The sequence below is a fragment of the Nuphar pumila genome, chromosome 1 (genome assembly GCF_984573655.1).
Source record: "Nuphar pumila chromosome 1, dmNupPumi1.hap1.1, whole genome shotgun sequence".
Classification (NCBI taxonomy): Eukaryota; Viridiplantae; Streptophyta; class Magnoliopsida; order Nymphaeales; family Nymphaeaceae; genus Nuphar; species Nuphar pumila.
The window spans coordinates 100,633-123,945 of NC_143249.1; the positions used below are offsets into that span (position 1 = coordinate 100,633).

At 40.6% G+C, this 23,313-nt stretch overlaps 1 protein-coding gene across 3 annotated transcripts in view; it reads left to right on the forward strand.

The window, feature by feature from the left end:
• Positions 1-23,313, forward strand: part of LOC149847612 (uncharacterized) — a 192,921-nt gene that overhangs the window by 40,972 nt on the left and 128,636 nt on the right. For all 3 annotated transcript variants that reach the window (XR_016433196.1, XM_090006984.1, XM_090016206.1), the window contains exons 7-8: positions 3,831-3,918; positions 4,011-4,094. Coding sequence is in view for 2 of the 3 variants with exons in the window: in XM_090006984.1 (XP_089863110.1) it covers positions 3,831-3,918; positions 4,011-4,094 (172 nt within the window). In the remaining variant the exon portion in view is untranslated. The remainder of the gene's footprint in view (positions 1-3,830; positions 3,919-4,010; positions 4,095-23,313) is intronic.

The window sequence follows — 23,313 nt, forward strand, 5'->3', positions numbered from 1 at the left end:
TTTTGTTGGGGGTTTTTGAGACAAGACTTTTGATGGAGAATTCCATAGTTTTCAAGATAGCTTTTGAATTCATTGGAAAGGTATTCACCACCCGAATCGGTTCTAAAATTTTTTAAATTTCCATTGAATTGATTTAAAACCATCATATGAAATGTTTTAAATGTTGAAAAAACTTCATGTTTATGTTTAAGAAAATATATCCAACTAAACCTAGTGAAATCGTCCACAAAGATAACATAGTAAGAGAAACCTCCCTTGGATATCACCGGAGCCGGACCCCATACATCGGAGTGAACAATTTCAAAAGGTTTTGTTGTAAACATGGATCTTTGAGGAAAATGAAGACTTCTCATTTTTCCAAGAATACATTCATTACAAACAAAATTTTCATTACAAAGATGCTTAATAAAAGGCAAATAAGAGATTTTAACAATGTTGGGATGACCCAATCTCTTATGCCATACATGAATATCTTTGTTTTGAGCAACATTACAAAATTGATTCTTGAGAATTTTAAGAAAATCAACATAGTAGAGGTCTCCTCTCCTAGAGCCTTCCCCAATCAATTTCCCGGACTGGCGATTCTGTATCCAACATTTATTAGAAGAGAATTTTATATCGCAACCACAGTCCGAGAGTTGAGAAACGGAAAGTAAATTTAAGTTTAGTTTTGGTATAAGACGAATTTTTGGGATAAAGAAGTCTTGTTTTTCAAAATTGCCTATTTCTTTAATTTCAAGAGGGGTTCCATCCGCCGTTGAGACAAAAGATGGAAGACAATTTTTAGAATAATCAGAAGGAAAACAATGGCTTGGAGTCATATGAAACGAAGCACCGGAATCAAGTAACCAAGATGTCTTACCAAGAGAGGAAGAGGATGACATAGCGGCTCTAGAAATGCCTCCTTTGAGAAGAGGTTGAAGAGCATCCATAATTTGATGAAGCGAAAGAGGTTCATTTGAAGTTGAAGGCCGTTCCTCCGATTGGGATGCTAAAGCCGTGGCAAAAAATTTCTTTCATTTGGGACAATTGGGTTTGATATGTCCCGGTTCTTTACAAAAATGACAAGTTAATTTGCTATAGTCTCTCTTGCCATATCGATCATTTCCTCCTTGCCCTTGTTTTTTGAAATGGGGTGGTTTGTAGGTCTTAAAATTATTTCCGGGTCTTGACACAACATTAACCACTTCATAATCACTTTGAGAGGGTGTAGCAAGGATACTTGGGTTATTTTTACTAATCCCCATTTGTGTTTCCTCACCACTTAGCTTGGTGATAACATCTTCAATAGAGGGAGATGTGAAAGCGGATAGAAGAGAGGACCAAATTTTCTCAAATTCGGGTCTAAGACCATTTAGAAAGTTGAAGAGTCGATCTTCCTCTAGTTGTTTGTGTCTTAATTCAATAGCTTCTCCGCTCCATTTTGGTTCGAGCATAGCAAGCTCGTCCCAAATAGATGATAGTTCGGCAAAGTATTCTCGAATAGACAAATCGTTTTGTTGAAGAGTCAAAGCTTTCTTTTGGAGATAATATTTGTGAGATAAGTCCCTTGAAGTATACATTTTTTCATGGTACAACCAATCTTCGGAGGCCCTTTTAAACTTAATGATGTTGGCATTGATCTTGGTTTCAACGGATGAAAAAATCCAAGACAATATTTTGAAGTTCTTCATTTCCCACTCATCATGCCTTTTGGAATATTCTTCTAAGGCCTTTTGTCTATCTTCTCCTTCTAGAATCTTAATTTCCCCTTTCTCTATAGTAGAAAGCTTGGGTTCGGGTTCCGATATGGAGCCTTGAACGTAACCCCAAAGGCCTTTCCCTTTGATATGGGCTTCCATATTGCCGGCCCAAACATGGTAGTTCAAACCACTAAGTTTAAACCCAAGGGAGAAATGGGAGTCTTTTTCACCCATTAGAGAGAAGAGAAGATGAAAAATAATGCGTACCTTAACGGATTTTCAACCTTTTCTTGACAAAAGTTGCTTCTAAAATATTGCCCGAAGTAAATGCTTCACTCAAAAACTTCACTAGCTTGAGGGCACGTTTTTTGAGGTGCTTCACAAGAGACGAGATGCACGATCCTCTTTCTTCCAACGAGACTCTGATACCATGTGAAAGTATCTCCAATAAGATACTAATATCAAGACCTTAATATTCTTGATATTAAACCCACCACGAAAGCACAATAGAACACTTAACACTTGTGCACAAAAAGCACAATCCACAAATAACTCACAAATGCACAAAGGCATAAAAACAATGGAATCGATTTATTGAGAACTTGAGCTTTGACTCAAAGCCATGAAAAATACAAAGGGGTGAAACCCCTATTTATAACAACACAAGAGGGGCCTTGGAGGGGCTCCACTCATAGACGTTGGAGCCCCTCCAACGGTCACAAATGTGACCGTTGGAGAGGGCCCAACGTCTATGTTAGTGGGCCCCCCAAGGTACCTTTTGGTACTTTACATAAAAGAAAATAAAAAATAAAAGAAAAAGAAAACGAAAATAAATTACAATCACATTCATAAATTGAATGTGCGTAAAATGGAGAAAAAGACTAATCTACCCCTACGGCTAAACAAAACAGAAATATATATTTTATATATATAATAAGTAGATACGTATACATATATATTAATATATGTATATATATTACTTTATATATATATAAAATATATATATTACATTGAATGATTAGGTATATAATTTAACACAGGGTTCTACTTCTACACCTCTATGGCACAAAAAGACAAAAATGGTTGACTCTACAGCTCTACAACTAATTGTGGCTAAAATACAATAATGCCCTTACAATAAATTATATTTACATAGAAGGGATATGACAAAGGAAGAATAAAACATGTATGACAAACACTATACTTCTCAACAATAATGACCAAAAACTTAAATAAAAAAACCTGATCTAACCTAAAGTATACGTAACTTAAATTCTAAAAGGTATATATAGAATATGCCTAACAGTTAAATACACAAAAAGTATACTTTGAATACAAGAAAAATAGAAATACATGAGAAATATCTAACTACGGCTTGGTATACTTACTATACAAACATTACATCTATGTTAACACTGGTGTGCCTGAAATGGGGTTTACCTGGCAAACTGATGTTTCATTGCAACTATGGGAAAAACTTATTTGGGGTCACATGACATGAAGCACCTGAGTCTAGAAAACTATGTAAGAGGTTCATAAGCACAACAGGCAAATGATCAAAAGATAATATTTCAAGCAGATGGCAGACAAGATGTGTATTAATGAAGGAGACTATTCCCCCCCCCCCCCCCCCCCCCCCCCCACACACACACACACCCCTTGAGTTCATATAGGTATCCTTTCACTACATAAACTATTAGAAATGGATCAGAAACTATGTGATAAGATGACAAGTACTTGAAGCAAGTAAATGGAACACGTTCCATTGAGAAAGATGTTTTTAGCAATCCCAAGGCAATGATGTCCAATAAGTTAAAAGACCACAGGTCTTCTCTTGGGCTAGCTGTTGCAGTTCAATATCATTTTTGTGTTTCTTTTTCCTGAAAATTGAGATGTACAAATCTTTATTGCTTCTGTGAGCATCGATCGAGGTTCCCCTATCAACTAGAAGCCTTCAACTGCACTGCTGGTTATGAGTGGTGAAGACTCGACTTTTATACCACAATTTTGTCTTATTGTTCTTGTTCCATGTGATTTTTGGTTGCCTTGTTCATTTCAATTAAACATGCCGGTATACTTATATGCAGAGACAGCTCCTTTCCTTTCACCAATCTGAAAGTGGGAATTATTAATTTTTTCTTTTCACAGTCGATGTACTAGTATTGCATGGGTGACTGAAGGCGATGGTCTTTTTGTTGTTGCTCATGCCGATGGAAATTTGTATGTGTATGACAAGGTAAGACTTATTTATAATCACCAGTCAGTTGTATCTCTGTAATCGGATTTTTTGAAATGTAATATTTGATCTAATTTGTTTATTTGATTTAGAGCAAAGATAATACTGGAGATTCTTTGTTCCCTGTTATCAAGGATCAAACTCAGTTTTCTGTTGCACATGCAAAGTCTAATAAGGTGAGTTTGAGTTTCTGTTTCTTGTTCATGTTAACATTTCTGATTGGTATTTTTGATGCCTCAAAGCACTCCTTTGACATAATCTGTATCAATTTTTTTGCATAAATTCTACACTATTTTGCCATGATATCCGTCTCTTGGAATAAATGTCATTCTCTTTAGTTGGTATTCTTTGTAGATATTATGGTTCATCGATGTCAATGGCCCACCCCCTAAAATGACATAAAATGCAGTAAAGTGCAACACTGTGAAACTGCAAAGTTAGAATAACTCTGTGAATTATAAATATTCTATGGATCCAAGAACCGTAGTTTGAGAAAAAGCTTCACAACTGGGCCACTTATTTGAGCTAACAACCCCCCTGAAAAAGGTGAAAAGGATCCGAACCGATCCACGTCGATCCATGGATTGTGTACAACCATGTAACATATTCATACTTATGTTTTGTAACCCACTTAGACTGTCGGGTCTGGATACACCAGACCCGGATCCATATAACTGTGTTGTAACATTATAAAAACACCTTTTAGGTCACGATTCTAAGTATGAGAAAATAGAAAGCGTAACAGCTGAAAAAAAGGCCTTGCGTTTCTTCTTCGTCTCTCTCTCTTCCTCTCTCTCTTTTCTCTACAGGTGGAAAACTTTCACCCTCCACCACATACTAAGGACCCTAGTTCAAAGTATATCGACAGTCACTCAAGGATGTTGGAAAATCATTACCTTAGAGCTAGAGACATTTCTATGCCACGTACTTCGAGCTTCGGCTTGAGTATATCGGCATATCTTGATTGAACTCAGATGATCTAAGCCTTAGAGTTAGAATCAGGATCCTACAACCATTTCAAAACTTGTGTATTTAGAGTCAGCTTTTAGGGAGTGCTGTTTGATCATCCTTGTTTTTACAGCTTTGATTATGTAATGCTTCTTACATTTTCTTACCTTTTCCAAATTAACTTTTTCTCAAACCCTGGGTATTTCTTTCAAAATTTCTCCTTTATTTTCAAAACCAAGGTGTATGTTTCCAATGACTTCACTTTGTTCATATCAGTTTCCTCAAAAACCCTGGAAATCCATTTCTAAATTCTCCTCTATTCCAAAACTCCAGGTGATTTTCTTTCTTTTCTTTCCTTCTTCTGAATCTTGATTTTTTCAATCTTACTTTGATCATGCCTGCTATATTTCTCAAAATTCGTGTATTTTTGTCTTTCCTTTTCTCCTTGATTTCGATTCCTATATTTTGATTTTGTTATCTATTTTTCAAAACTCTTCACCTTATTTTCCTCGTATTTTCCAGTAAATCCCTTGATTATTGCAGTGGAAAGCTGTCAGCCCAAGTCTTCTATCTTGTTTATTCATCAGAGTTGACGACTCTGACTGGGTAACAAGACATATTTTTAGTTGTTTACTTTCTTATGGGAGTGATACACATTTGTCATAACTTTCGTGATGACTTGATCCCTGGTAATAGGATATCTTTTCTAAATTGTCAACCTGATTCTCAAAGATCTCCTTCATCATCTCTCTTTCATCCAAAATTTCTTCAATTTAAACCACCCCCTTTTGTCCTGCTGAGAGCGTTGCCATTGTCACAAGATCCGATTAGGACATTGCATCATCTCAACATGTCAACAACAATAGCAAGCAAAAGGATGGATTCTTTGAGATCCGCTAGAAGACAGGGTCAAACAAGCATGGATGACATTGATCCCTCCATATATCAGTTGTTTAAAAGAATGATGATCAAGATACAATCAGAGCAAGCAGGGGCAAGTTCAGGAAAAAAGCCCTCCAAGGAAAAATCCAAGGGCACGCCTGTGAAGAAGCATGTTAGAATTGCCAAGGAAAAGGCTCAGTATGAAGATACTTCGGAAGAGACAAATTCTACAAATGAAATCTTTGATAAAGAACAAGAAGCATTCCTGCCAGCTCGCCAAGTATTCAAGAAATAGACCCTAGAGCCTGAATCTGTCAATAAGCCCAAGGATCAGCTAGATGTCAATCATATCCAATTACAACTGAGAGAGATAAGTCGCTTAGTTAAAGACCTGCGAGCTCGAGACAAGGGAAAGAAAATGTGCACAAGTGAGGATTTCTATGATGGTTTTACAAAATACGCAAAATTCAAGGCGCTTGCCAGAGAAAGGATACATTCCACCTCTACAAATACCATCGACAACAACAATGGCAACAACAAAAGGGGTGGCAGGAAAAATCACAACAATAGCTCAGGAAACCCAAATCCCGGCAAAGGTAATCACACAGGTCAAAAGGACAAAATTGACAACCAGAATGACAATCTCCCCTCAAATATCCAACAAGAATTAAAATCACAAGGAAAACCAAAGCATGACGGTTGGGGATACAATCACAAATTTACCCCCTTAGAACAGCCTCTCGAACAAGTTCTTGAATATATGCTAGCTAAAGGGATGATCAAACTTCCAAAAATGGTTGATCCTCTTATGATCATGGGAAGGTTTAAGGATCAATTCTGCGAGTTCCATCAGGCATTCAGGCATGATACCGAGCATTGCTTTATTTTCAAGAACATCATTCAGGACTACATTGATAAAAATCGCCTTGATGAAAACAAAGAAGAAGACCAGCCAACCGTCTCGACCAAGTCTGTCTGATCCAACTCTCAGCGGAAAGCAAATACTCAGCAGAAACCAAAGCACGATGGTTGGGGTGACGATCGCGAATTCACTCCTCTAGATCAGTCCCTCGAGAAGGTTCTTGAATATATGCTGGTCAAGGGAATGGTTAAACTCCCAAAGGTTGTCGATCCTCCTGTCACCAAGGGAAAGTGGAAGAATCAATTTTGCAAATTCCACCAAGCAATGGGGCACGATACTGAACATTGCTTCGTCTTTAAGAACATTGTGCAGGATTGCATCGACAGAAAGCTTCTTGCAAAAGACAAGGAGGAGAGTCAACCAGCCGTCTTGCTGACACCTTCCCTGGCCACTCAAGAGGATGATGATGCCAATGCTCTCTCATTTCTTTTACTTTGTTTTTGCCATTTTGAAGGGACAGTGTAGTCATAGTTCCTTTTTATGTCCTCTTTAGGATGTCATTTCAGTCCCCAATTACCTGTTAATATTTCAGTAATGAAGCATTAAGTTTCTTTGCATTTCTGATATCCAATATTTCTTTCTCTTGCTATATTGGGGCATCTTTTATTTTTGAAATTCTATTTCACTTTCAACGTCTTGTATACAGACAAGGCCAAATAAAATCTTTTCATCATCAATTTTCATCAAATTTTCTATTATTTCCCCTTCAGGATAAGGGACAATCTTTGTAAAACCCGGGTTTAAAAAAAAAAAAAAAATCGGACCCGGGTCGGGTCCGGACCCGACCCGAGTCGGGTCCGGACCCGACCCGAGCCCATCGCCGTTAGGGTTTTTTTAAAAAAACCCGACACAGGTCTTCCTCCTGTGCGCCGCAACCCCCCCCCCCCCATCGCGCCTTCGGCCCGATAGGGAAACCCATCGGGGTTTCCCCTTTTGTCGCCCCTCCCCGAGCTCTTTAAGAGCATTGCGAGAGGGGGGGATCGATGCCCCGCCCCCCTTCTCGTTCCCTGCAGGCGGCAACCCCGATCAACGCCTCCTCCTTTCCTGCGCACGCCGCAGACTGCCAGCCACCTCACCTCCTCTCCTTCCAGGTACGCCCTCTGCACCTCCCTTTTCACCTCCTTCTCCTCCTCCCTCTTCTCTTCCTCACCCCCCTCTCCGTCACCTCGCCGGGAGGCCGACAGGCGGCTCACAGCCCCTGCCGCGGCCTCCCACCTTCCCTGTGCCCATCGGGGGCCCGACAGGTATCCTATGGGGCCCCTGTCGTCCCCTCTTCCCTCTGGGGGTGCGCCGGAGTGCCGACAGGGGACCAATGGCCCCTGCGACACCCCCTCACCCCTATGGGTGATAGGGAAACCGACGGGAGGTCGGTTGCCCTCCCTGTCACCCCCGCCCCGGTCTCTCTTTTTCTGGCAGGGGTCAGTCCCCCTGCCACCCCTAGATCACCTGTAGGCAGGGGCAATGCCCCTGCCGCTTCATGTTTCCCGGCAGGCAGGGGCTTGCCCTACTGCCTCTGGGGTTTTGGCGCGCAGGGGTAGTGCCCCTGCCGCCTTCCTATCTCGGCTGGCAGGGGCAATGCCCCTGTCGCCCTTTGTTTTGTTGGGTTGGCAGGGACTCACCCCCTGCCGCCTCTTGGCTTCTGGGAGGGCAGGGGATAACCCCCCTGCTGCCCCTTGATTCTCTGCACGCAGGGGCTTGTCCCCCTGTCACCCCCCCTGTCCTGAGCTCTCTCCCTCTCTCTGTCGGCAGGGGTTGGCCCCTGCCTCCTTGTTGCTGTCGGCAGGGGCTAGCCCTGTCGTCTCGTGGCTGTCGACAGGGGCTGCCTCCCCTGCCGCATCGATGCTACCGGCAGGGGTTGGTCCCTTGTCGTCTCGTGTTGTCGGCAGGGGCTGGCCCCCCTGCCGTTTCGTGGCTGTCGGCAGGGGCTTAGCCCCTGCTGTTTCGTTGCGGTCGGCAGCCCCTGCCGCCTCACTGCTGTCGGCAGGGGCTCAGCCCCTGCCGCTTCGCTGCTGTCGGCAGGGGTAGCCCCCTGCCGCCTCGTTGCTGTCGGCAGGGGCTGACCCCCTGCCGCCTCACTGTTTTTGACAGTGGCTCATTCCCTGTCGCCCCGTTGTCGTCAGTGCCGCCTTCGCCTAATTCTACCCTTGCCTCGTTGCACCATTAATTATATTAACATAATTGAATATTTAACACTCTTGCATATTTACGCAACAGGTCCCGATCGTGCTCTGCTGCTCAACCCTCGTATTATCCTCACGCGTAGGCGTACGCAGCTGCACGACATCCCAATGTAGGGTAAAGTCGCATAAAGGGCAATTGATGAACCTAATTAAGTTAAAATAATTAAGATGTCCATGCTGGATATACTTAAATTTATATTGCTTCTGCATTGCATATTTTCTTGTCTGCATAATTATGAGTTCGGGTACGGTTGTACTCTTCGAGTATTAATTTGCGTATTTGCCTATGTGGTTGAAGGTGGTTTCGTACCTTTTTGCAATACTCATGCCCTTAATTGCTTGCATATATATTTGCCTGTACGTTCCTATGGGTCGATGTACAATTTCATTCTTCGATCATTATTTTGCATAGTTGCTTATGAGTTGAGGTGTGGTTTCGTATTTCTTGAAATACATATGCCCTTGTTTGCTTGCATACATTTTTGCCTGCACGTTTCCTTGGAGTGAGGTACGACTTCGTGTCTCGTGTATTACTTATGACCTTATGTGTTTGCCTATCTAACTGGTCAAGGTATGGTTTTGGTACCTCGTGTGTTACTTATGTGCGTTTCGCTCGATGTGCGGCATTGCAAGTCGAGAGTTGCTTGTTGTCAGGTTATAACCTGCATATGCTCATATTTATGGTAAATATGTACTTACATAAACGTAGTCTTGTGCCTATCCTGATATCACTTGTTTCAAAACACTAGAAGTTGCACTTGTGCACTATAGTTCTTTTAAAGAGGATTTCCTTCTGCAAACCCAGGGCTCTTCAAAATGCACAACTTTTGCAAAGTATGATTAAGTCTTGCAGGATTGCGAAGTCACATTTGGCCCCTCCCAAGTCCACACACTTGGGAGAAATGTTTTATAACCTTGTTTCAAGTTGCGGCTCATTTTGAATAACCTCGATCAGGGGCATGAGCATATGAATGAGTGGGGTTCTGTTGAAGGACCCATTCTTTATGTATCAATCTAGTGTCACATGTCGATACTAAGATAAATTTTGGATGTAAGATTGATAGTGTTGTGTCTTGTGTGAATGACTTAATGTGGCATTATGGCTTTTAAGGATGAATTGTGCCAAATGAGCACTCTTATATTTTTTTGAATTGTTATGAAGTTGTGTGTTGGGTATTCCTTTTGAGAAGCCCACAGACCTCCCTGGTTCAGTATAGCGTACTTTTAGACATGCACAACATGTTAAGTACTTTGTTGATCGGACGAGAGATCCGAGATGACCTTGCATCATGAAATATGAAAAATGTTGTTGAAGTGAATTCAAAACTTATCTTGCCAGGCTGTGTTGTATTCATTCTTTTGCAGATAATATCTGTTGGGGTTTCTTTTGTGGAACCATATCCCTTTCATCGTAGTCGTACTTATGACATGTACGACCATACTTTTTGACAAGTACGTCTTCTTACGTTGCGATGATTGGATGAGTAGGTTGTGGCAACCTCGATGAGCGCAAATAACAAAATGTTGTGATCACCTAATTAAGTGATGTTTTCGCCTTCACCGGCAAGATACTCGAGTGGGTCGAAAAACTACCCCTGATGTACTCATTCGAATCGCTGACTCCTGTCAGGAGAGAGGACAGGAAGGTACAAAACTTCGATGGACAGGCCATTAATGGCAGTTACGAGCAAAAGACTCGGCTTCCCCAGTCATCAGAGTTAGGGGAATGAGACTACCATAATTATCCTAGGTGGTAGCTCTCTATGTTTGGGATGCATCCATTGTTTATGCTGCTTCGGGGATTTCTCTCTTGGTCACCGACCGTCCCTTTAGGTGCGGACTCAGTCAGCTATCCGGGTTATTATAAAATACATAGCATAATAAACCCCCAGATCAGTCTAGGCTATTTCTACAGTCGTGCCTTGTGCGTACCCGTTTGGCCAGTTAATATCGAAACATAATCTGATCACACAATTTGTTGAGTTATGTCCATATGGAAGTTATAGGGTACAACAGGTTCAATACTTATGGAATTGTGTGTGTGGTTGACGAAGCATTGTATTTTGCTAGTTAACTTTCTTGTGCAGTGTTTCGCTTGTAATAGTTAGCCTACTTGTGCCAGTAAAATGGTTGTAATAATTTTAGCATTGTGCTCATGATAGTTGTTCTCTGAATCTGTTGAAATTAAATTGCTATATAATTGCCTGTCTACCTGACATATTAAATTATTCTGCTTAATTATGTTCAATATTGTCATGTTCGTGCAACTATCAGTTTTTAGCGAAACTGACCCATTTTATGGGCAGGTAATGGATAGGTAATACAGTCTGCGATGGCACGATGACGTGATGAGATCAAGATAGTGCTCTTTCCCTGACGTTTCGCTCCTGAGGACATGTTGGTAAATTTGGTATAAAGTGTGTTTCAAAATTTCTCTTTTATTAAACCGTGAGTTAATAAAACTGTTTAGTAAGCTTCTTATTGGTTTCAACAAACGAATTCTCAATTATTGAAACTCCATTTCTAAACCATTTGATTTCAATGGTTGTGCGGGATTTGACAAAGGAAAGTTTACGCTGTAATGCGCTCAAGGTCCATCGACTTGTGATTTTAAAAATATCATTTTCCGCTAAAGTATTATTTAAACTCTGATTATTGTATGATTTCAAAGCTCCTAAACTATTCTAAAAAGTTACAAGTCCTGGATTTTTGGGGCGTTACAATCTTGACATCATTCGTGAGAGCGATAGGATTATCTATAGGGGTTTGTCCAAAATCGTGAATTTTGAAATTTTTTGCAAAATCTCCATCATGATTGCCGAGAGCTTTTTCAAAGCAACGGTCTTTTTCAAAATCATGAGTTGAGTATCTTTGTCAAAAATCAAATTTTTTATATCTTTGTCAAAATTAATTTTTTTACCAAACTATTTCAAGATCAATCCCCGGGTTGAGTCTCTTTTTTTTCAAAACTAGTTTCGAGCCTGTCATTTTGAATCAACCCTTGTGTTGATCTTCTTTTTCCAAAACTAGTTTCGAATCGGTCATTTCAAATAAACTCTAGTGTTGATCTTCTTTTTTCAAAATTGGTGTCAAACCGATCATTTCAAATCAACTCTCGTGTTGATCTTCTTTTTCTAAAACTGGTGTCAAACCGATCATTTGAAATCAACTCTCGTGTTGATCTTCTTTTTTTAAAACTGGTGTCAAACCGATCATTTCAAATCAACTCTCGTGTTAATCTTCTTTTACAAAAATTGATTTCGAACTGATCATTTTTCAAAATCAGCCCCTGGGTTGACCTCTTTTTTAAAATTTAATTTTTACTGGTCTTTTTCAAAATCAACCCCTGGGTTGATCTCCTTTTCAAAATTTAGTTTTTATCGGTCTTTTTCAAAATCAGTCCCTGGATTGATCCTCTTTTCAAAAAATGATTCAAACCAGTCATTTCTAACTCAACCTTAGGGTTAAACATTTTTTATCAAAATCACATTTTCAAAATGGTTTAGAATGCCATTGAAAATAAGATGAGAGAGAATCGTTTACGGTGGTTTGGACATATTTGGCGAAGGCCTAATGATGCTCCAGTTAGAAGGATGGAGAAATGGAAAAATATATTAGTTAAAAGAGGCCGGGGTAGGCCTAGGAAGACTTGGATGGAGACGATAGGAAATGATATGAATGCTTTGAACCTCACCGAGGACATGACATTGGATAGAAATGATTGGAGGAGAATGATTCATGTGGAAGACCCAAAATGATTTTCTTTTTTGGTTCATATCACCGACCCCAATTGTTTTGGGATGAAGGCGTAGTTGTTGTATATTTTCAAAACGGTCCTTTCAAACTCAACCTTGGGGTTGAACTTTTTACGTTTTCAAACCGGTCAAATTCAACTTTTGGGTTGATCTCTTAAAAAATTCATTTTACCTCAAATATCCCATATACAGGCAAGATCAAACAAGCTCCATATTCATCGATCTTTATCAATTCTCATTAATTTTTATCAAATTTTATCAATCTTCATCAAATTTTCAATTTCATCAATTTCTCATTCAGGAAAAGGGATAATCTTGAACAATGCAACTCTATTCGAATTTATCTTGGGTCAAGAATTTTCATCTTAATCATCATAGAATCTTCAGAAAATTGGCTATCTTCATATTCAGTTTGCAATTTTTGCCGATCTTTCCCAAAAATTCGATCTGAAATCGAATCCTTTTTTTAAAAATACAGTGCTCGTACTGGTCATGTTTAAAATTTTCAATCGAATCATTTTCTAAACCCAGACCTCGCGCTGGTCATTTTTTCCAATTTACCCAACTTTTGAGTTGGACTAATTCTCCTTTGAAGATCTGAGTTCTGACTCAGACCTTCTTTCAAATTAATCTAATTCTCCTTTGAAGATTTGAGTTCTGACTCGGACCTTCTTTCAAGTTAATCAAATTCTCCTTTGAAGATCTGAGTTCCGACTCAGACCTTCTTTCAAGTTAATCAAATTCTCCTTTGAAGATCCATGTTCTGACTCGGACCTTCTTTCAAGTTAATTAAATTCTCCTTTGAAGATTCGAGTTCCAACTCGGACCTTCTTTCAAGTTAATTAAATTCTCCTTTAAAGATCCGAGTTGTGACTCAGACCTTCTTTCAAGTTAATCTAATTCTCCTTTGAAGATACAATTGCCAACTCAGACCTTCTTTCAAATTAATCTAATTCTCCTTTGAAGATTTGATTTTTGACTCTGACCTTCTTTTAAGTTAATCAAACTTTTTTTTGAAGATTCGAGTTCCGACTCAAACCTTCTTTTAAGTTAATCAAATTGTCCTTTGAAGATCCAAGTTCTGACTCAAACGATCTCTTTCAAAAATGAGTTTTGACTCGGACGATCTCTTTCAAAAATGAGTTTCGACTCAGACGATCTCTTTCAAAAACGAGTTCCGACTCGGAAGATCTCTTTCAAAAATGAGTTTCGACTTGAACGATCTCTTTCAAAAATGAGTTTTAACTCAGATGATCTCTTTCAAAAACGAGTACTGACTCGGACAATCTCTTTCAAAAATGAGTTCTGACTTGGACGATCTCTTTCAAAAATGAGTTCTGACTTGGACGATCTCTTTCAAAAATGAGTTCCGATTCGGACGATCTCTTTCAAAAATGAGTTTTGACTCGGATGATCTCTTTTAAAAATGAGTTCTGACACGGACGATCTCTTTCAAAAAAATGAGTTCCGACTCGGACGATCTCTCAAAAACGAGTTCCGACTTAGATGATTTCTTTCAAAACTGAGCTCTAACTCAGACTTTCTTCTAAAAACGAGTTCTGCCTCAGACCTTCTCTCAAAACTGAGTTTCGACTCAGACTTTCTTTCAAAAATCCAACTTCTGAGTTGGGCTTTTTTTTTTAAATCCATCTTTTGAGCAGGTCGAACTTCCAAATTTAATTTCATGCTTAATGTCATGCTTTTTAAGCAGACCTTCGGGTTAACCAATTCTATCAATTCCAATCATTTTCCAACCTTCGGGTTGCAATTTTATCAATTTCAATCATTTTTCAACCTTCGGGTTGCATTTTTCGCCAATCAAGTGTTTCGAGGTTTGACCCTTATATCGAACTCGTTTCCAATTGGCCAAACATTTCAAAAACTAAATCAATTTTCTCTTGTGAAGGACTTTTTTTCTAGGGATAGTTTGAGGGAGCTCGTTCCTTTCGCATGCAATCATTTTTATTGTTCGCAAGAACCCTTTTTTCAAGGAGAGTTTGAAGTGACTCATTTCTTCGCGAGCTGTTTGCAAGACAATAACCTATTTTTACACAAGGAACCCTTTTTTCAGGGAGAGTTTCGACGGAAGTTTGTTTTCTTTATGGCCCCTAATTTCTCATTTTGGCCTCCCCGTCACAGAGGATCCTTTTTTCAGGGAGAGTGTGATGGACTCGTTCCTCTATAATATTCATCGACCTTATCCACCAGCCGTCTTTCCATAAGAGAAGCTTAAGATTAGGGAGTTTTGTCGAAAACTTAATTTTTCTTCGAAAGTTCCGTTTTGCAAACACCTCCTTTTTAGGGAAGAGAGAAGTATTTTTCACCCGTTCAGGTCAAGGGTCAAGCCTGAGCCTCTCTTTTTGGGAAAAAAGAGGAGAATTTAGTCACAGATATATCAATTTGATGTCTAACAATTTTTTCACCAAAGATTTCGAGAATATTTTGCCAAATTATTATCAAAACAGTTGTTGATCTCAAAATTTTATTGCACAAAATTTTACCTCAAGCTACCTTCAATGTTCCCTCTAAAAGGGTGAAGCTTTTGCGAAGAAAGAACCAAATTCAAAACTTTTTCTGTTGGTCAATCAAAAGGATGAAGAAAAATCCTCGATATGACCGGTAAAGAAAAATTCAACGATGTTGAAAAGTCATAAGGGAATTGATATTGATCATATCTATGACACATTTTTAAAGACGATCCTTCTGGTAATAAGGCAACACAATTATCCTGGGTGATAAAAAGAATTCACTCAATCTCAATATCTCTTCAATCATTCAAGCTACCATTAACTATATGCAAAAGGGCTCTCTCAGTTATCGTCAAGTCGAAGACTGATGGACGAGTTAGACCCCCGGGGCCAAAGGAGACTCGGATCATCTCCAAGTTGAAGGAGCATGTGACGTGTCCTTCCAGGGAAAGTTTAAATCATCGCCAAGTTGAAGGCTGGTGCGATGAACCTCCCGACAATCCCTAAAAGATATTTGATCACTGTTATTATCAAGAGATTTTAATCAAAGAGACAATATCATCAATCTAATCCTTGGGGACAAGGAAGACTTTGATCATATCCGAGTTGAAGGAGAATGTGACGAGTTCCTCTGGGAAAAATCAGAACATCTCCAAGCTGAAGGATGATGCAATGAACTTCTTGCCAAACCCAAAGAAAACTTAATCTCTATGTCTCAAAAAGAGTGCAAAAATATCATCATGGGTAAACCCAAATATCAAGCTACCGAAACTGCCAGGGATCATCTTTATCTATGTAAAATCCTTTTATCAATATCATTTCATCCACTAGCTTTTATGAAACTAAGAATATTTCCTCTCTTTTCATATCAAGAAAATGGATAGCCTCCTTGAAGAAACTCAACAACAATAAATTTGAATTTGATTCTCGATTCTACGAAGTTAACCCGGTTGGAGGTAACACTCTAGGTAGAAGAGGGAATATATTTTTGCACAGATGTGCACATTCTAATCATTTTGAATCAACTACAAATTCTATCTCATTGGCAAATATTTTATGGTTATCCCAACATGAAGCAAGAACTTAATGTCCATTTTGATATATCCTGGTGTTGTTTTATCCCTTGTTAGGACTTGATAACAGGAGTTTTCAAGGTCCGTCCCTTCTGTTTGATCTGAGTGTCTGGGCTCTCGGATCTGCACATTTTCCTTGTTGTCCCCACTGTCCCGCCATAGACAGTTCATTTTCAGGTCAAAGGTTGAGTCTGTTTTTCTTGCAAAAGGTTATTTTCAAAAGCTATTCAGTTTCAGTCATGAGACGTCCCAATCGACTCCTTTTCAAAGCTTTAGGAACCCCCAATTTTCTTTCCTTTTGCAACCCCTTCAGATTCTTTGTGCGAAATCCAGAAGTCTCATCATGGTTTCTTCATTCGAGGATTTCATATTTTTTCATATCCATTCAGGTTAATGATTGTCCCTGAGCCTCACCTCACAACGTATTTTTCATATCCATTCAGGTTAAGGATTGTTCCTGAGCCTTACCTCATGAGGTATTTTTCATATCCATTCAGGTTAAGGATTGTATCTGAGCCTCACTCCATGAGGTATTTTTCGTCCCATCAAGATTAAGGGTTAAAACCTGAGTTTCTGCCAAAATATCATTTCAAAAGCTTATTTTGTCTCAATCGCAAGACCTATCTTCTATCAATCTCCTTTTCCAAGCTTTAGGAAATTTTTCATTTTCTCATTTTTTTCACGAAAATCACTTTTTATTCTTTCGCACCCAGTCAGATTTTTCCTAACTGAGCATTTTTATTTTTGAAATTCGGTGTGTTTTCTTTGTTATTAAGTACGACTTTCAACCGGCTTAGCAGCAAAGATGGGCATCTGTAAATACCCCAATTTTTTTAAGTCCATTCCGGACATTTCTTTTCGCAGATGCCAAAACCCTGCAGGGCAGTATCGAGTCTCAACCCTAGGTTTATCCCAGTTTAGAGGTCAGTTTACCCCATTTTGTTAATAAAATTATCATTTTACCCCTAAGTCACCCTTAGCCTTTCGTCTGTCAGACTTAGCCAAGCTCATTTTAGGTTTAGAAAAGTTAGGATGCCAGTCATCTCCAACTCCACTAAGCTCATGATGAGCAGTGTCAGTCCATTTCAGCTAAAATTAGTTCATTTCTCATGAAATAAGCTCATTTTTAGCTCGAATTTTAGCCAAACTATACCCGAGTCTGCCAAACCCAGTAGATCCTATCTCCAGGAGTCTAACATGAGTGCATCTAGAGTTTGAATGGTCCAGTTCCAGTTCAAAATCACTTTTTACACATTCGAACCTTCGTTTTATCTCATTTCAGCTCATTCGAGCTCAATTCAGTCCAAATTGAGCTAGCTCCAACTGGTTGAGCTAGTGTTTTAGCTCCAAATTTAGTTCATCTGAGTATAACTGGCTTCAAATTCAGTTCATTATAATCCATTCAGTTCATTATAATCCAGTCCAGTTCAAATTAGTTCAGACCAGTCTAGTACCGTGTTTCTGCTCCTACAGGGCGAAGACCAAAAAAATAAAAATTACTCGGGACACTGTTTCCAATAATTTTTGAACTGGGGCAAGCCCCAAATTCGGACTCGGATCAATTCCTTCATCTAATATTTCATCAATATCCGAGATCCAATCCATTTCAGTTCAGATAGTGGGTCCAATGCTGGATCTAGTGTCTAAATTTTATCCTAGACCTGGATTTCTTATCTGATTTATTCTATGATCCATATCTAGAGTTCAATTTATTCATTTCAACCTGAAATATCCCATCAGATATCTAGGATCTAATAAATCAATTCGGATCCATTTCAGTCTGGATCCATCTTCTGATCCATTCAGAAGGTTCCATCTTCTAATCCATTTTACAAAATCTATAGATGTTCTAGTTCAAAATATCAATGTGTTACTGTCTTTTGTAGTGATATATGTGATGATTTAGAGAGGTGTAATGTGCATAATATATGTCAAGTAGAAAGTACAGCTATGGATAAGTGCAGAAATTAGTGGAGGGGATACAATTGAAAATGCTGTATCTAGTGATGCAATTCAGAAGCAAAGTGATGAATAAAAGTCTGTTAGTAAACAGATAAAGACAGGCCATAGATTGTGTACTGAAGAAGTGGAGATGATTTGAGCTCTCAAAGTATAATGCTTTTGGAGGTTGAAGGGAGAAAGATGGATATATATATATATATATATATATATATATATATATATATATATATATATATTTGGGAAATGAACCTACAAAATGGGCATCGTGCTAAATGAAACATAATGCTTTTTTGGCATTTTTTTTCGAAATTTCAACCCCATAGAAGTGTTTAGCATGATTGATTTACTAGACATCGACACTCAGATCATGCATTTTGGATGAAAAATGGTATTTGGAGCCTCAAAATTTATGAAAATTGTAGGCCGTTGATTTTTGAAACCTTATAAAAACCTATCCATGCATCGGAATCAAATGCTCCAAGAAGTGATTCCTATAAAAACAAGCATGTAGATCACATTTGTAGGGTCAGAATTTCGAAAAAAGATAAAAAATCCAATAGCAAGTTTCATTTAGCACTGTGCCCATTTTGTAGGTTTTCATTTCCCTATATATATTATGGGTTTTTTGCAAATTAATCCTCGCCTTATGCGAATTTGCAAATCCATCCCTGCCTTTCTGGCCATTAGTGCACATTAGTCCTCCCATTAGCATACCGTCAACCTAACCATAGTTAGCTGCAAACCATAGTCAATTTTGTAGCACATGACTACTTTACCCTTGGTCATACTTATGCTCTCATCTATTCTCACCAATCTTCTCCAAACCCCCTGACCCTCCCTCATCCCTCTTGTCCCAACGCCCTAACCATCACTCTATTACACCCGACTCTCTCAGGTAACTCTCAGGCAGCATTTTGGCAATGCTTAGGCAGCAATCCAGTGGTTCTTAGGTACACATCATTTCTTAATGCCCCAACTCTCTTCTCACTCTCTTTTCACAATGCCCTAATCTTCCTCTGTTACTCGATTGTCTCATGCAGCAATTCGGCGACTCTCAGGCTATCTGGTGGCTCTCAATTGCCATTTCAATGAGAAAGTTTACCCTAGTTACTTTTCCCCATTTCTTTGTAATGTCTTAACCCTGTCCCACATCAAGAAAATAAGTCGACAGCTTGGATTTTCATACCTTAATTCATGAAAGATTTGCGGTATTTGAGACAACTATGTGTTATTTTTATGCATTTGATGGAGGTTGAGCTGATGGGAGGAGACAATTTGATCAGATTTGTATGGACATAACTGTCAATTTACCTGCCCTTAACGATTTCCATTAGAGAATATAACAAAAGTTAACTACAGGGACTAATTTGTCAGAATTAATAAAAAGCCCAGGACGAATTTGCAAATTTGCATAAGGCGGGGACTAATTTGCTAAAAACCCTATATATGTACTATATATGTATTAGTATACATATATACATTATATATATTATTTAGTTTGTATATTAGGGTATTCATGTAACTTTTATTTCTGTTTTTTTATTTCTTTGTAATAGGTAATGCCCATTAGGGGCATTTTAGTCCAGGTTTCTAGCCGTTGGGACTAGCCCAACTACTAGTTGAGCTCTCCTTATCACTAATGTGTACATATATGGGGTATCTCCCATATTTCAGATATGCTTTTCTTAAGCATTTCTCACTTAATAAAATTATTATTTTTTATGTGCTCTCTTGGCCATTAGTGGCTTGTGTTTGTGAATGCTCTTGCATTTGCCTATTGTGGCTTCTTGTATCTTGCCCTAGTGGCCTTTAGTTGTGCACACCTTTGTTATGGTATTTCTCTTGGTAGCTTTTGTTTTGTGTATACTCTATTTGTATTTCATTACATGGTATCAAAGCCTTGGACTCTTTGATCCTATTGTATTTTTTTAGTTGGCATTTGACCAAGATACCTGCTCCTTTTATCAAAGTCTCTACGTTAAGTGGTAATTATCTTACATTGTTCGTGATCTACCATTGTAATTTCTTTCAAGCTCAATGACTCCAACTATGTAATATGGGCAATCACCATGGAGAACCATATCAAAGGAAAAAAACTATGGGGATATGCTAGTGTGACCACTATGGAACCACAACTTAAGCTGGCTAAAAAAGAAGGATATCAAGTCAAGGCTCTCAATGAAGAAAAAAGGAGAAAAATCTTTGCATGAATATCAAAGCATGATACAGGATTGGGAGGCTGCAAATGCTCAAATTCTTTCTTTTTTTATGAATAGTATGGAGCTAAAGATCTCTGCCAACATCATCAAATTTAAGAAAGCTTGTGATGTGTGGATCTTTCTCAAATACATGTTCGTTTAAAAGGACCTTGCCCGACAATTCTTTCTTCAAGAAAAGATCCACACCACAAAGCAAGGGGACACAAGTGTGAGGGACTATTATGGCCTTTTATCTCTCTTGTGGGACAAATTAACTATGCTCAAACTTAAATGGGAATGTTCGACAATTGAGATGAAACAAAGGCAAATGGAAAAAGAACAACTTTTTTTTTCTATTTGGCCTTAGGACTGAGTTTGAGCAAGTGCGGCCCTCTTTTCTATATAAGACCACCGTGCCTCCTCTTAGTGAGTCACTTGCCAAAATTTGTCAAGAAAAAACTCGTCAGTATGACCAAAGGCGGATAAGAGGTTTTAGTCGTGTCTAGTGTAAAACCCACGTTTCAAAAAAAATAAAAATTATCGGACCCGACCCGGGCCCGCCATCGATAGGGTTTTAAGATAACCCGACTCGAGAAGGGGATTTTGAGAAAACCCCTTCCCGAGCGCCGCAACACCCCCCCCCCCCCCTCCACCTACGATTTCAGGGAGATTAGGGGAAACCCATTCATCGCCCCCCTGAGGCTTTTAAAAGCACTGCAGGGGGGCGGGGGAAGGCACACAACCCTTCGCCCCCAGCACGCCGCCCTCGATCTCCTCGCGACGACCCCCTCCTTCTCTGCGCTCGCCACCGCCGCCGTCGCTGCCCCCCACGCCGACGCCGGCCACCGCCTCCCAGGTACGCCACTCCTCCTCCTCCCTTTTCTCCTCCCTCTTCTCTTCCTCACCCCCCGTCTCCGTCACCTCGCCGGGAGGCCGACAGGCGGCTCACAGCCCCTGCCGCGACCTCCCCTGTGCCCATCGGGGGCCCGACAGGTGGTCTATGGGGCCCTTGTCGTTCCCTTTTTCATCTAGGGATTCACCGGAGTGCCGGCAGGGGACCGAGGCCCCTGCGACACCCCCCCTCACCCTGTTGGTGAAAGGGAAACCGACGGGAGGTCGATTGCCCTCCCTGTCACCTCCTATCCCGATCTCTTTCTCCTTGTCGGCAGGGGTTGGCCCCCTGTTGCCTCTCGGCTGTCGGCAGGGCCCCCGCCCCTGCCGTCTCGTGGCCGTCGGCAGGGGCTGCCCCCCTTGCTGTCTGGTGCTTTCGGCAGGGGCTGCCCCCCCTGCTGCTTCGAGGCCGTTGGCAGGGGCTGGCCCCCCTACCGTCCTGTGCCGTCGGCAGGGGCTGACCCCTGCCGTCTTGTGCTTTCGGCAGGGGCTGCCCCCCTGCCACTTCGATGCTGTCGGCAAGGGCTCAGCCCCTGCCACTTCGTTGCTGTGGGCAGGGGCTCAGCCCCTGCCACTTCGTGGCCGTCGGCAGGGGCTGGCCCCCCTGCCGTCTCGTGCTGTCGGCAGGAGCTGGCCTCCTGCTACTTCGGTGCTGTCGGCAGGGGCTCAGCCCTTGCCACCTGGTGGTTGTCGGCAGGGGCTCAGCCCCTGCTGCTTCGTTGCTGTTGGCTGGGGCTGGACCCCTGCCGACAGCAACCCCTGCCGCCACATTGTTTTCGACAGGGGCTCATCCCCTGTCGCCTCGCTATTGTCGGCAGGCAGGGGCTTGTCCCTTGTCGCTTGTCTGTTTTCAGCCAGTAGGGGCACACTCCTGCTGCCTCTCTCTTTTCCGATCGACAGACCGGTTTTCTATTTCACCGCATGATAAATAGAGTAGCGCTGAATTCTCATACTTTTGCAGACATCGTATCGAACCCCGCTCTGGCTCCGCGGCCTGAGCCTCGTATCATCTACACACGTAGACGTACGTAGCTGCACGACATCCCGAGGTAGGGGAAAGTCGCACGAACAGTTTGTATGAACAAAATAAAATAAGACTTCTGAGATAGAATAGTTATTTTGCATACCTGCTTATCTGAAGAAGTATTGCCTGGTCAGAGTTTTACTCTTTTTGATTCTTTTGAAATTGCATGCTTAATGTAAATGCTTTGGGTAGACTCATTCTAGAAAGAATCAAGTAGTTTAATTGGCATACTTGTAGGATTACTTAACTTGTGATTGTCTGTTCTGCATGCTTATTCTTTTGGAACTGCATACATAAGGTAGATTTTGTGAATAGACTCATTTCTGGAGAGAAAACCACTGAAATTGCTATTGTAACCGAACCTTAAGGCATGTACGATATGAATTTTATGTGAGGTCATGGAGTATCTTGAAGTGGGAATCAACATTTTATTGATTTTGATGTGATATTATCGGCCTCCACAGGCCAATTGCTCAAAAGAGCAATACATGTCATGTATGAACCAAAAGAATCATAAAACATTGTATGTTGCCCTCTCATCGTAGTCGTACCTCTAGGGAGGTACAACCGTACTTTTTGGACAAGTATGTCCCATGTGGGTTACGATGGTTGGAGGATGAGGTTGTAGCAACCTCGATGCGTGCAATTAGCAAAATGCTGAGATCACATAAATGGTGACAACTCGCCTTCATAGACAAGATGCTCGAGGGGGTCTAATAGACCAGAGCATGTAGGATGGGGCGGCGGTTAAGAAACCCCCGTCGTACCCATTCGACCTTCACGGTTCATCAAGGGAGATGATGGATGGTATAAAAACTCCGATGGACAGGTTGTTAACAATCAGCCCACGGGCAAAAAACTCGGTTTCCCTAGTCATCGGAGTTAGGGGAATTGGGATTACCATAAATTATCCTAGGTGGTAACTCCCAAGTACTTCTGCAGAAGTTGGATGCATCCATGGGCCACGAATGCCTTTGGGGATTTACTCTCTTGGTCACTGACCGTCCCCTTAGGAGCGGACTCAGTCAGCCATCTGGGTTAATGAAAACACCTGACATAATAAACCCCCGGATCGGTCTCGGTTGTTTCTAC